This window comes from Mauremys mutica, chromosome 3, assembly GCF_020497125.1.
Source record: "Mauremys mutica isolate MM-2020 ecotype Southern chromosome 3, ASM2049712v1, whole genome shotgun sequence".
NCBI classification, from domain to species: Eukaryota; Metazoa; Chordata; order Testudines; family Geoemydidae; genus Mauremys; species Mauremys mutica.
The window spans coordinates 67,975,821-67,990,831 of record NC_059074.1 but is presented as its reverse complement, the minus strand read 5'-3'; the positions used below and the strand labels follow the sequence as shown (position 1 = coordinate 67,990,831).

Genomic DNA, 15,011 nt, shown 5'->3' with positions numbered 1-15,011 from the left:
ACTTGCTGTTAAACTGGTCTCAGTATTAGCAACCATAGCAGGTACCGAATATCAGCTCTAAAATCTGCCATGTGGATCTAGGAGCAGCACTTTGACCTTAATTATTTTAGGCTGGTTTAGATACTAGTTATACTAATATGGTTCAGCTTGGATGTATTTGTTTTTTGTTCTTTCTCCAGAGGAAGAGAAATCTCTAACCAATATTTAAAAAGGGCTCTAGGGGTGATCCCGGCAATTACAGACCGGTAAGTCTAACGTCGGTACCGGGCAAATTAGTTGAAACAATAGTAAAGAATAAAATTGTCAGACACAGAGAAAAACAAACTCTTGAGCAATAGTCAACATGGTTTCTGTAAAGGGAAATCGTGTCTTACTAATCTATTAGAGTTCTTTGAAGGGGTCAACAAACATGTGGACAAGGGGGATCCGGTGGACATAGTGTACTTAGATTTCCAGAAAGCCTTTGACAAGGTCCCTCACCAAAGGCTCTTACATAAATTAAGCTGTCATGGGATAAAAGGAAAGGTCCTTTCATGGATTGAGAACTGGTTAAAGGACAGGGAACAAAGGGTAGGAATTAATGGTAAATTCTCAGAATGGAGAGGGGTAACTAGTGGTGTTCCCCAAGGGTCAGTCCTAGGACCAATCCTATTCAATTTATTCATAAATGATCTGGAGAAAGGGGTAAACAGTGAGGTGGCAAAGTTTGCAGGTGATACTAAACTACTCAAGATAGTTAAGACCAAAGCAGATTGTGAAGAACTTCAAAAAGATCTCACAAAACTAAGTGATTGGGCAACAAAATGGCAAATGAAATTTAATGTGGATAAATGTAAAGTAATGCACATTGGAAAAAATAACCCCAACTATACATACAACATGATGGGGGCTAATTTAGTTACAACGAGTCAGGAAAAAGATCTTGGAGTTATCGTGGATAGTTCTCTGAAGATGTCCACGCAGTGTGCAGAGGCGGTCAAAAAAGCAAACAGGATGTTAGGAATCATTAAAAAGGGGATAGAAAATAAGACTGAGACTATATTATTGCCCTTATATAAATTCATGGTACGCCCACATCTCGAATACTGTGTACAGATGTGGTCTCCTCACCTCAAAAAAGATATTCTAGCACTAGAAAAGGTTCAGAAAAGAGCAACTAAAATGATTAGGGGTTTAGGGAGGGTCCCATATGAGGAAAGATTAAAGAGGCTAGGACTCTTCAGTTTGGAAAAGAGAAGACTAAGGGGGGACATGATAGAGGTATATAAAATCATGAGTGATGTTGAGAAAGTGGATAAGGAAAAGTTATTTACTTATTCCCATAATACAAGAACTAGGGGTCACCAAATGAAATTAATAGGCAGCAGGTTTAAAACAAATAAAAGGAAGTTCTTCTTCACGCGGCGCACAGTCAACTTGTGGAACTCCTTACCTGAGGAGGTTGTGAAGGCTAGGACTATAACAATGTTTAAAAGGGGACTGGATAAATTCATGGTGGCTAAGTCCATAAATGGCTATTAGCCAGGATGGGTAAGAATGGTGTCCCTAGCCTCTGTTCGTCAGAGGATGGAGATGGATGGCAGGAGAGAGATCACTTGATCATTGCCTGTTAGGTTCACTCCCTCAGGGGCACCTGGCATTGGCCACTGTCGGTAGACAGATACTGGGCTAGATGGACCTTTGGTCTGACCCGGTACGGCCTTTCTTATGTTCTTATGTTCTTAACCATATGTTTCTTTGTTACAGCATTTTGTCCTTCCTTCAGAAAAAGACATGAGCTGGGGATTCCTGCGAGACATCCTAAGTGGAGTGAATAAATATTCAACAGGGATTGGCAGGATCTGGTTGGCTATTGTGTTTATATTCCGCCTGCTTGTCTATGTTGTGGCAGCAGAACATGTCTGGAAGGATGAACAGAAGGAATTTGAGTGCAACATCAGGCAACCGGGTTGTGAAAACGTCTGCTTTGACTACTTCTTCCCTATTTCCCAGATCAGGCTTTGGGCCTTGCAACTGATCATGGTCTCTACCCCTTCTCTTTTGGTTGTTCTCCATGTTGCCTATCGAGAGAGCAGGGAAAAGCGACACAAAAAGAAACTTTACAAGACCCCAGGGAGCATGGATGGTGGATTGCTGTGTACTTATCTCATCAGCCTCATTTTCAAAACAGGATTTGAAATTGGTTTCCTGGTTTTGTTTTACACGTTGTATGGTGGATTCAACGTGCCACGCCTTGTGAAGTGTGACATGAGGCCATGTCCTAACACTGTAGATTGCTATATCTCCAAGCCCACAGAGAAGAAAGTCTTCCTCTATTTTGTGGTGGTGACTTCGTGCTTGTGCATTGTATTAAATGTAAGTGAACTGAGCTATCTGATTTTCAAATACACCATAAAATGTTGCCTTGAGAGATATGACAAGAAAGTTCAAACCATGAAAAGTGAGTGCCAGAAGCTGAAATACATTGATCCGGATGAAACAGCAAGTACAGCTCTGTTCCACAGCAATGCTTCACCACTGCTTCTCAATATGCCAGATAAACCTGAAAGTAACTTACCTACTGACTTGAGAGAAGGATAAAAATGATATTGCATGATGTTAAACTTCTTGAATTACTCCTTTTACATGAGTTCAAAGAAATCCATGAGTGGATAAGGAGGAACTTTTATTTCTATCTAGAAAATAGTGTATTCTCTTTTTCTCTTAAAAAAAATTATCAGATACCTGCTGTTGGGCTTTTGCCTTCCCATTTACCTGTATTACGTATTATTCAGGTTTGTTCAGGCTGAATCAAGGCAATGTAAAAGGTTGATATTTCTACTCAGAAGTAATATAAATACTGAAGCTTGTGATACATCATCTTGAAAGGACATTTGCTCAAATAGTTGTGTTTTGTATATTTTATGTGGCTGCTTTGGTTCAGTTTTTTGTTGCTTTTGAAGAGGATCTTTATGTCTTAAAGCTGAAAGACCCTGGGATTGGTTAGAATAAAGGAATGAAAAGGGGATATAAAGCCGTACAGATTAGGTCACTCTGCCAATTCGAATCCAGCCCAGGACAATATGAGTAACTGAAAAGGGCTGATAACTTGTGGCTGCTAACTGTCCTATGTGATTAGGTCACTATATGAGTGATGGGCTGAGCCTAGATCTGTTTATATACTAATATTTGTACCATTTTACAACAACAATTAAACACACCTGCTGGCAGCCTGATACCAAGGACTGACCTAGCTAGCTGTCTCTTAGCTACTTAAACAGCACTTATTGCTGTAGTAGTTGAGCACCTCACAATCTTTAATGTATTTACCTCCTGTGGGGGTATTTCTGCCATTTTTATAGGCGGCAGAAACAGACATGGGGACATTAAATGGTTTGCCTAAGATCACACAGGAAGTCTGCAGCCCAGTAGGGAATTAATCCCACATTTCCCATGTCCCAGACTACCTCAGTAACCATTGGACCTTCCCTTCCTCTCTACAGCTATAGAGATTGAATAACTTTGTCAGCTATCAAAGTCCTGCTTCTCAGGTTTGGGTTGAAGCACACTAGCTGGGCGCCATGGGTGGCGGTGAGAGGATTTCAGAATGTGTTTCAAAATTATGGTCTTTTAAAATTAACATTATATAGTTAAACTAGAGAGAAGAGGAGTATTCCATGGAGCCTATCATTTTCCTGCTAACAGGTAGAAAGTGAGAGAAATTAGGACAGGAAAAAAAAATCATTCTCTATTGAAATCAATGGGAAAAGATGACAATTGGTCTTTTCAACTTTAATTTCTATGGTAAGCATTTATGGTTTTGCCTAGGTTCAACTGTTTCAATTTCTGACTTATTTCAATCTTCATTGAATTCAAGAGATTTAATACAGTATATATACACATTTTACTGCAGTAAGATAACTACTCCTGATTTACTAAGCCTTCCTTGCTATAACAGATTAATATTGCTTAGAATAATTTAAATTTTACAGTAGATATCAAACTGTGTTTTAAGAAGTGGATTCATTTGTCCATCCATCTGTCCAACTTGCTAGGGATTAGAACTGGTTGAAATTGTTTGAAAAAAATTCCCATTTAAAAATATATTTGTGCTGAAATAGAAATTTTCCATGGGAAAATGTGGATTTTGACAAAAGTTTCAGCTAGAAAATTCATAATAAAAATATTTGTTTTGAATTGGCTTTTGAAATAAACGTATTGATTTCAACATAAAATGTTTTTGTTTTCCATCTTGGGATCCCCCAAGCATTCCCATGTTAAGGCATTTACATTAGGAAAAACATTCATGACCACTCTATTCTCTTCTACAGAGAAAAAGAATGTCCTCTGAAAAAGGAAGGTAGCCTGTGCCTGTGGTGATACTCTGTAAAAGAGAATATAGTGTACCTTGCCTGTGTCATCACCGGCTAACACAGACCATGGTTTATGTCTCTCTGATAAAAAAAATATCCGGGGGGAAAAAAGAGTAAATGTAGCTGATCATTTAAATAACCTTTCCTTCAGAACAGCAGCTAGTTTAAGGAACAACTAATTAAAGCCTTACTTTTTTGAAAGACACTCAAGCCTATTGGTATAAAAGCAAATTGTGTTATTTCATTATAGTGCTAGCTTTGCTAAAAATCAATGGACATAATAAACTAAGCTACTATCATGTTTTTGAAGCCTGTGTGCGCATTCTCATTGTGTGTTGCTAAAAGGAAGCCTCTTAAAATATATGCAAGAATAGATTTCTGTTGCTTTCCTATTTACAAGGGCAACAGAATCTAACTGAATTTTAGATGTCAGCCTGCCAGCTAGTGGCCAGTTTCAGATTTGCATCTTTAACAAAACTGCACCATAGCATCTATGTTGAATAGTAAATCTGGGACACTGCTTGACTGATCATACTTATCCGTTGTTGCTAGGATTATAGAATCATAAAAACATAAGGCTGAAAAGGATCTCGAGTGGTAAGCTAATCCATCCTCCCCCATGGTGAAGCAAGACTAAATGTATCTAGGCCATCCCTGACAGGTGTTTGTTTAATCTGTTCTTAAAAAACTCAGATTATGGGGATTTCCCAGCCTCTCTTGATAATCTGTTCCTATACCCAGCTACCCTTAGAGTTGGAAAGTTTTTCCTAATAGCTATTCTAAATCTCTCTTATTGCAGATTAAGGCCAGTATTTCTTGTCCTTCAGTGGACATGGAGAACAACTGAATTATCCTTCTAACAACCCTTAACATATTTGAAGACTTATCAGCTCTCAGTTTAGTCCTTTTTTCTCAAGACTTAAACATGCCCAGTTTTTTTTTTTTTTTTACACACATTTCCTGATAAGCCAGGTTTTCTAAACCTTTGATCATTTTTGTTGCTCTCCTCTGGACTTCAGTTTGTCCACATCATTCTTAAAGTGTGGTGCCCAAAACTGAACAAATACTCCAGCTGAGGTCTCATCAGTGCCAACAATTAGCTCCAGGGTCTTACATATGACACTCCTGTTAATACACTCTGGAATTGTCTTTTTCACAACTGTGTCATGTTGTTGGCTCAAATTCAATTTGTGATCCACTATAACCTCCAGATCCTTTTCTGAAGTGCTACTGCCCAGCCAGTTAATCCCCATTTTGTTGTTCCTTTCTAAGTGCCATACTTTGCATTTGTCTTTATTGAGTTTCATCTTGTTGAATTCAGATCAATTTTCTAATTTGTCAAGATCATTTTTAACTCTAATCCTGTCCTCCAAAGTGCTAGAAACCCCTCCCAGCTTGGTGTCACCTGCAGATTTTGGAAGCATACTCTCCACTCCATTATCCAGTCAGTGAAAATGCTGATAAGTACTGAACCCTAAACAGATCCCATGTGGGACCCAATTAGATACGTCTTCCACCAGGCCTGTCAGCGAACTATTGACAGCTGCTCCTTGAGAATGGCTTTCCAACCAGTTGTGAACCCACGTTATAGTAATTTCATCTACGCTGTATTTCCCTATGCCTGGCAAAATTTCAGCAAACATTTGCCATGCATTATCTATACAAAACGTAGTGTCCAAACTGCTTTCAAATGCATGAGTTGAGCTAGCTGTTGCACAAAAAGCACCAAGTACTGAATGAAACAATTTTGCATTCCATAACAAGTCTAGTCATCGCTTACTTTTACCATTTGAATTGTCATAATGAGTAACCCTAGGAAAGGAAACTCAGTCCTAGCTTGACATCTGTCCATCTTTTGCCGATCCCTGGTGTAGTGCATCCTTTGGCACACGGCTCGCCAGGGTAAGCACCCTGGTGGGCTGGGCCAGTTTGTTTACCTGCCACGTCCGCAGGTTCGGCTGATCGCGGTTCCCACTGGACATGGTTCGCTGCTCCAGGCCAATTGGGGTGGTGGAATGCAGCGGCCAGCACATCCCTCAGCCCGCGCCGCTTCCCGCAGCCCCCATTGGCCCGGAGTGGCAAACCGCGGCCAGTGGAAGCCGCGATCGGCTGAACCCGCGGATGCGGCAGGTAAACAAACTGGCCCAGCCTGCCAGGGTGCTTATCCTGGCTGGCTGCATGCCAAAGGTTGCCGATCCCTGCACTAACATCCTCTTCCTTTGAGAAAAAAAGAGGCCAGCTTCAACTAAAGGTAAATACTTGATCTTGGAGGGGAGTGGGATTTTCTAAAACCATTACAATAATGAAAGAGGACTTTTTAAACAGTGTTTACTTGAGAGTCAGAGAGAGCAGCACATACTGTAAACACCAACATAGGCTTTCAATTAAATTTGTGCATTCTAGGATAGGGCTCAAACTGCCTCAGAGGATATCTTGTGAATACCTCCCCACCCATTTGCAACATAACAGCCATGAGGCATCTATGTAATTTGCTTGCATGGAATAGTAATATTAGGAAACATGTTCCTCTGTCTCTGCAACTCATCAAGATTGAAACATGAGCAAAACTAATAGGGCTGTTGATTAATTGTAGTTAACTCAGGCGACTAACTAAAAAAATTAATTGCAATTAAAAAAATTAATCGTGATTAATCTCACTTTTAATCACATGGTTAAACAATAGAATACCAATTGAAATGTATGAAATATTTTTGGATGTTTTTCTACATTTTCAAATATATTGATTTCAATTACAACACAGAATACAAAGTGTACAGTGCTCACTTTATATTATTGTTATTACAAATATTTACCCTGCAAAAATGATAAAAGAAATAGTATGTTTCAATTCACCTCAGACAAGGTCTGTAGTGCAATCTCTTTATTGTGAAAGTGCAATTTACAAATGTAGATTTTTTTGTTACATGACTGCACTCAAAAACAAAACAATGTAAAACTTCAGAGCCTACAAGTCCACTCAGTCCTACTTCTTGTTCAGCCAATCACTCAGAAAAACAAGTTTGTTACATTTTCAGGAGATAATGCTGCCTGTTTCTTATTTACCACCAAAAAAGGAAACCACCACCAGCAGAAGGTTATCTGACTCAGATGATGAAAATGAACATATGTCGGTCTTCTCTGCTTTGGATCATTATCGAACAAAACCCAAAAACTTTTGTTTTTAAGAACAAAAAAGTTTTACATTGTTTTATTTTTGAGTGCAGTTATGTAACAAAAAAACCCCAGTATTTGTAAGTTGCACTTTCATGATAAAGAGATTGTACTACAGTACTTGCCTGAGGTGATTTGAATAAAAGAAATAGTGTTTCATCATTTTTACAGTGCAAATATTTGTAATAAAAAAATACCCCACCCCCCACCAGTAGCAATGCAGAAGTGAGGGTGGCAATACCATACAACGCTAGTCTTACTTCTGTGTTGCTGCCAGGGGTGGTACTGCCTTTAGAGCTAGGCTCTCGGCCAGCAGCACTACTCTCTGGTTACCCAGCTCTGAAGGCAGCACCGCCACCAGCATGAATGCAGAAGGGTGCTAATTCCATGATTCCCCAACAATAGCCTTGTGACCCCCCCAACCCCCGTTTGGATCAGGAACCTCACAGTTAGAACACCATGAAATTTCAGATCTAAATATCTGAAACCATGAAATTTATGAGTTTTTAAATCCTATGACTGAAACTGACCAAAATGGACCATGAATTTGGTAGGGCCCTACTTGGATCAACATCTTAATAAATAAAGCACAAGATGGGGTATTAGCTGGTATCTGCTAGACCACCAAATTACACTAGGAAACAGGATGATGAGCTCCTTGGTACACCTATCTACAATGTGTAAGAAAAAAGTTGTGTGATCATGGAGTGACATATGCTGGAGTTCTCACGCAGCCAGTACTAAAACATCCCTGGAATTTCTAAACATTATAGATGACAATTTCTTAACTCAAAAAGTGTTGCATCCAACATGGGGGAATTCTATATTATACCACTCTTGACAGATAAAGAACTAATCACAGAACTAAAAAATTAATGGTAACATAGGTACAAGTGATCATGATTTGAGCACATTTATAATATGCAAACAGAATAAAGTCCCGACCAGTGATTGATATACTTGGTATTTTAAAAAGTCTAATTTCACAAAGCTGAAAATAATTGAGCCAAAAGTCAGTTAGGAGGAAGAATTTAGTCAGAAGACTGTGAATGATAATTGGGAATTGTTTAATGACACTTTAGTAGTGGACCAAAAAGCCACAATCATGGAAGAAGGCTACATTGGTTAATAAACATACATGGTTTAGTGGGGAAGTGAAGGAAGATGTGTGTGTGCACACACACGCATGTATACACACATACTGGAAGAAAGAGGAAGTTGATAGCAATGGATATAAATCATAAGCGAGAAATTGTAGAAAATTGATAAGGGGAGCAAAGGGACACAAGGAGAAATCTATGATCAGCAGAGTTAAAGAAAATAAGGAGAAACTTTAAAAAGTATATTAAGAACAAAAAAGAATCCTAACAATGGTATGGTCAATTACTAGATAGAAAAGGTAGAATTATCAATAATAATGCAGCAAAAGCAGAAGAGCCCAATAAATATTTCTGAACATAAGAACACAGGAACTGCTGTACTGGGTCAGGCACACCTATATCCTTCCTCTGGGGTCCCATTAGCGTGACTTGACCTTCTTCTCCTGTTCAAGCCAGCTACGTTTGTCCTGGTCGGCAAGCTTTTCTCATTCCAGTTCTACTTTCACTCTGACGTCCCTCGCTCTATCTGCCTTTCCTCCTCGAGCAGCCTTTTCCACTCCAGCCTCCACAGCTCCGGCCCTCTCTAGCTCCATCTGCTCAGTCACCACATGGCCTGTAAGAGAAAAAGGGACCTCTTCTGGCCCCTGGTTTGGAGCAGGTGTCCCATCCTGCCTCATGGGATATGAGTGCAGCATGGCCATCAGCCCTAATTTCTTCTGAACAGCAGCAGCAGACAGACCTCAGTGTGCACACAGGCTCAGGAGCTGCTCTTTCATGAGCTGCTTGTAATGCAGACTTGCTACCTAGCTTCTACCTGAGACAAATTAAGAGACCTGCTACCAACTTTCAGTTTAAGAGCAAAAGTATAACCCCGGCAAACAGTTTTTAAAAATCTTCACAAACTACCCCGTAGATCCCAAACACTGTCACTGATCCTCGTGAGTGTCCCTTCCTGACTCAAGCAAAAAAAAAAAGGGGGGGGGGTGCAGGGCCACCGGAGCAGCAAAGCGGGGTGGGGGGGGAACAAACCAAAAAACGGCGCGTCTGGAGTGGCAAAGCGTGTGGGGGGAACACAGCGCGTCTGGAGCGGCAAAGCGGGGGGGGGAACGACACAAAAACGGCACGGTTGGAGCAGCAAAGCGGGGGCGTGGTGGGAGAAACAACGGTGCGGCGGCCAGCAAAACAAAACAAAAAACCCTACAGGGCGGCCGGAGCCAGGGGACTCTCTGTGCTGCAGAGTGCGTGCCCGGTCTAGTGGAGGGGAGGGAGAGGGGGAGGGAGTGGGGGGGAGAGAGAAGGGGGGCGGCCAGCGCTTCAGCGGGGTGCTTGCCACGCAGCCCCGACCGCTGCGCCGCCTGCCAGGAGGGCTCCGCTCCGCTCCAGTCGGTATGGAGGGAAGGACGCGGGCTGCCCTGCCGAGTTTGCTGCAGGGCGCTCCCCTCCTCCGCGCCGCTGCCCCCTACAAGGCGGCCGGAGCAGCGAACAAAAAAAAAATCGGCCGTGCTGCCCTAGGTTTGGGCAGAATGGCGTCCCGTAGAATCTGCCGCCCCAAGCACGAGCTTGCTCAGCTGGTGACTGGAGCCGGCCCTGGTTGTCAGGCACATGCTCGGCATGCAGTCCTTCTATTTGGCACCCTCTCCAAGTGTTGGAACCCACTGTCCAATCGCCCACCTGCTCTGAGCACGGCCCTGACCCCTCTGACTTCCCAATGCTTAAACACACCCCTCTCCCAGAACTCCACCCAACGTGTGGAAAGTTTCCGGTTTAGTTTAACTCTCTGAGGGGAAAACAGTAGTTGTGAATCAGTACACACACACTTTGTTCAATCTAACAACTTTATGTTCTTTATACTTAATTATGTATAAAGCACACAAAAGTATAGATCACAAAACAACATTCTAAATGCAAGTGTCCCTCACTAGCTCACCTTTCCCTTGGGAGATCATCTGTGCTCCATCAGGCAGGATCTTTCACACCATTGCCTACCCTGCCCCAGCAGCAGCCCCCCCTCACCTGATTCTGGTGCAAGATGGCGTTTGTCTCCAGTTCACTCCTGAGAGTCCCTTTATAGATTCCTACTGGGGTCATCTGCTTCTTTTGTTCCGTCTTTTGGTAATTTTCCATTTTTCCCAAGTCTCTCTCCCCCTGCTCTTCAGTCAAGAGGAGGAAGTGTCATCTCCCAGGTAGATCAAACGTATTGTCCTAAGGAGCTTTATTTTGAATGATTGTTAATTGCTGCTCACTCACCATTGCCTCTTGCCTGGCAGAGATGTTACAACTCTGCTAATTCACGGGAGATCAACACACATACAGGCTTTCCATGACACAGTAATTTAATGACATAATTTCATAAAATCATCCAAAATTTAGAAGTGGTACAGACAGAACTCCCAATTGGTCACATATACATCTAGGAACCAAGAATTTAGGTCAACCTGACAAGATGGGGGACTTTATCCTGGGAAGCAGTGACTCAAGGCGACCGCTGCTGAAATACTATGTCCGGTTCTGGAGCCCACAATTGAAGAAGACTGTTGATAAATTAGAGAGGGTTTAGAGAAGAGCAAGGGGCGTGATAAAAGAAATAGAAAACAGCCTTATACTCGCAGAGGTTCTCAAACTGGGGGAGGGGGGAGACAGTATGTATTGGGGAGAGCATGAGAAGCTTTTTTTGGGGGGGGGCGGAAGCGTACTGTGCACATTTTATCCACAGCAATGAACAACAAGCTGATTCCTTCAGACAAATCAGGTCCTCAGGTGGCGCTGTGTATATGATTAGACAGCGCTGTTCATTTTGACTGATTTCTATTAAGCTTGCATAGCATTATACAAAGTCATTGCCATCTATCTGCATATTAATCCGTTTGCTACACCCACATTTAATTGAAGCATCGATCAGTCGCAGTTTTGCTTTTGCTCTCATTACAATGGACTGCTGGCTCTGTTTGAATCAATGCCTATTTTTAATTTTTAGTGAGAGTTTCATGTTAATTTTTTTAATTGAGACATGTATTTGTGTGGTGGTGGTGGCGTAAACTGCTACAGACACAAAGAAAGGGGGCACAATCAAATAAGTTTGAGAACCACTGCCTTAGATTCAAGGAACTCAATCACTTTATCTATTTAGCTTAAAGAAAAGGTAAAGGGATGACTTGATCATACTCTATAAGCAGCAAGATGGGGAACAATACTTAATAATGGGCTCTTCAATCTAGCAGAGAAAGGTACAACACGATCCAATGGCTGGAAGTTGAAGTGAGACAAATTGAGATGGGAAATAAGGTTTACCTACTCAACAATGAGAGTAATTAACCATTGGCACCATATACAAAGGGTTGTGGTGGATTCTCCATCTCTGATCATTTTTAAATCAATATCAGATGTTTTTCTAAATATGTCCTCTAGGAAATATTTTGGGGACGTTCTACAGCCTGTGTTATGCAGGAGGTCAGACTAGAGGATCACAATGCTCCCCTCTGGCACTGAAATCTATCAATCCCAAGCAAATTTCATTTACCACCACAGAGGAAAGCAACAAGAGAAAGACTACCCAGAAATAAAATGAGCTGTGCAGTAGAACTTCCTGCAAACCCACTATTCTCCTTCATACAAAATTAAAATAATCAGTCCTCAGCTATGGGGCAGAATCTTATGAACTCTGATTCCATGTCTTAAAGATGTCAACTTGTGTTTTAAAAATAAATCTAACATTAGAATCACTCAAAGCATCTCATATTTTCACTCTGCTATTCTGGATTTGGGATCTACTTATTTACTTCAGTGAGGTTATATTTTCAGCTGCATGCTTTGAAAATTCAGAGGTCAATAATTACTAGAAAATGTTTTCTGTAAGACTGTTGCAAAATTAAAGAAAATTGGATAATAAAGTTTGAAGTGCAGACCTGGTTTAAAAATGGCATTATCCATGACTATTGTCTCAATTGTCAGTAGTGTATGAGGGAAAAAAAGCCCAGCTTGACTCAGTTCACGGGTTAAGTTTGTAGAGCTGGCAGAATCAAACATTTATAAACTGGGTACATTTGAAAAAGTTATTAAAAAGGCCATCAGATATGTACACTGCCATTTCTTTTAGTGTACCCAAATGGAACTCAGGAGGCAATTCCACCGATAATGCACAAAAAAGGAAAATAATTCAGCTCATTCTCAGCACCATTGAGCCAACACAGTTATCATGTGAGAAACATTTTTTTGTCAAGAAAAAGAACAGATAGGACTGAATACACATAAGGAACAGGTCTATTAAATAATGAAGTACTCTTTTTGCACTCACTGTTCCTGGAAGAAACACACTTTTGCCAAAGCTCAGTATCCTTTTGCACTTGGTAATATTTTCAATCAAAACTACTTAAAAAATACAAAACCTGCTTTTCAAATGTTTTATTTAGAAGTAAAAATACTACACTGTGGCACCAAACTACACTTTAATTAAGCTACCCAATATCCATTTAATAAGTTGTCCAGTGAGGGCTAAATGACCACTTTGTTTTCGTATTGTCGCCAAAGGTCTGACTTTGTTTCTGAACGTGGGGAAGGATGGAAGATGGGGAATAATAATTTCTCAGAGATATTGTCAACTGATGTTAGGATCCATATTATTAAACAGACTCTGAATAGAAATGATTTCCTGAATATTGATATCAATGGTAAATTTTGGGGATTTTAGAACATGCCAATGTAGTACCTGTGAATGCAAACTTAAGAACGAATGCTGCCCCACAATATTCTCATGGAATTTCCATTCCATAGAAAGGCATGAAAAACCTAGGCCCAGATCCACAAAGTTAGTTAGGTACCAAAGTCCCAGTTTTGGCTCCATTACAAACCACAAAACTATCATCAAATTCTGTAATTACCTAAACTCATTCAGCACCTAAGTTTTCAGGGTGAAAGTTCCCTTGATGCCTAAGTTTCAGCCTCTGGGCACATACACTGCTGCCTCCCTCTAGGCACTTGGATGCCTATCTCCTGCCAAAGCTGCGGAGTGATTCACAAACCTGAGGAAGATAGGTTTTTGACAGCCTAAGTCATGTGCCTGGCCCAAGCTGGTGCTCAGAGCACTCCTATCAAATTGGGTCCCATTCAACATCCAGCCAAAGTAGAAGTGGTGTTGGTGCCCATCTTAGAAGTCTCAGAACAGTGGTTAGAGCACTTGGTTGGGATATGGGAGACATCTGTTCCCCCCACTCTGCCAGAGGTGGAGATGGGAGACTCCTGTTCAACTCTCATCTCTCAGGAGAGTGCTTTAACCACTGAGCTATGGGATATTCTGATGTGGGGCTCCCACAGCCTCTCCTGTTGAAGCTGTTCCACTGTGTATAAAATAATAAAGTGATTGGAGCAGGGGGGACTGGACCCAGGTCTCTCTTCTTGCAACGAGCTGCCCTAACCACTGGACTACAGCATCCTTCGCACTCTCTCTCTCTGACCCAATGACCATAGAAAAATACTTAGTCATTGGGTCAGAGGGAGGGAGAGAATGACTCTGTAGTTCAGAAGTTAGGGCACCCTCTCCCCCTATCAGGAGCGGGGAGACTCAACGTCCAGTCCACTTTCTCAAATCACTCTTTCATTATCTACTCACAGCTTCAGTAGGAGAGACTAAGGGAACCCCCTCATCAGAATACCCTATAGCTCAGTGGCTAGAGCACTCTCCTGAGATACAGGAGACCCTTGTTCATATCCTTTCTCCCCCGCCCTCTGGTGGAGAGGGGAACCAAACTTGGGCCTCCTGTATCTCAGGTGAGTGCTCTAGCCACTGGGACAAAAGGTATAATGCAGGTGCCACCTCCTCTAGCCATTGTGTGTGGAAAGAGGAGCAAGGCAGGCACCTAACCCATTCTCACAAGAAACACCAGAGGTATCTAAGCTGCATGACATCAGGAAACAGGTTCCCATTCATGGATCACTAAGCAGAAGATAATCACCAGTCTGGCCTGCAAGGAGGTAGCTCTCTGAGAATGAGACTAGGCTTAGCACACCCTCTTTGGGTCAGCATCTCCCACAACATCTAACATGCTGGCTTTTGTGGATCTCATTGTAAGGGCAGCTAATTCTCCCAATTCATTGTATAGGGAACCTAGACACCTAACTCAGGCTTTGTGGATTGCAGTGTTATTCCTGTGATTTTGTAGGCACTGTGTTGCTGAGCACTGCAGCACCTAAGTCCGTTTGTGGATCTGGTCCCTAGGTACTAACATATGAGAAACAAACTAATTAGAAACACAAGTGATTGTGAACAGCATAGATTCGCTGCTAAGTCTGAAATGCAATCAAACAGCGTGTGTGTGTGTATATAGACTTAACATCAACACGTTTAGTTCTTATGTAATAAGGAAAGGTGCTAACATGGGTATGGAATTTTATAAAA

At 41.5% G+C, this 15,011-nt stretch overlaps 1 protein-coding gene across 1 annotated transcript; it reads left to right on the top strand.

The window, feature by feature from the left end:
• The first annotated feature begins 1,772 nt into the window (after positions 1–1,772).
• Positions 1,773–3,636, top strand: GJB7 (gap junction protein beta 7). Its single transcript, XM_045011057.1, has one exon. The coding sequence runs from the start codon at positions 1,774–1,776 to the stop codon at positions 2,578–2,580; it is 807 nt and encodes a 268-aa protein (XP_044866992.1). The 5' UTR covers position 1,773; the 3' UTR covers positions 2,581–3,636.
• Positions 3,637–15,011: the final 11,375 nt, after the last annotated feature.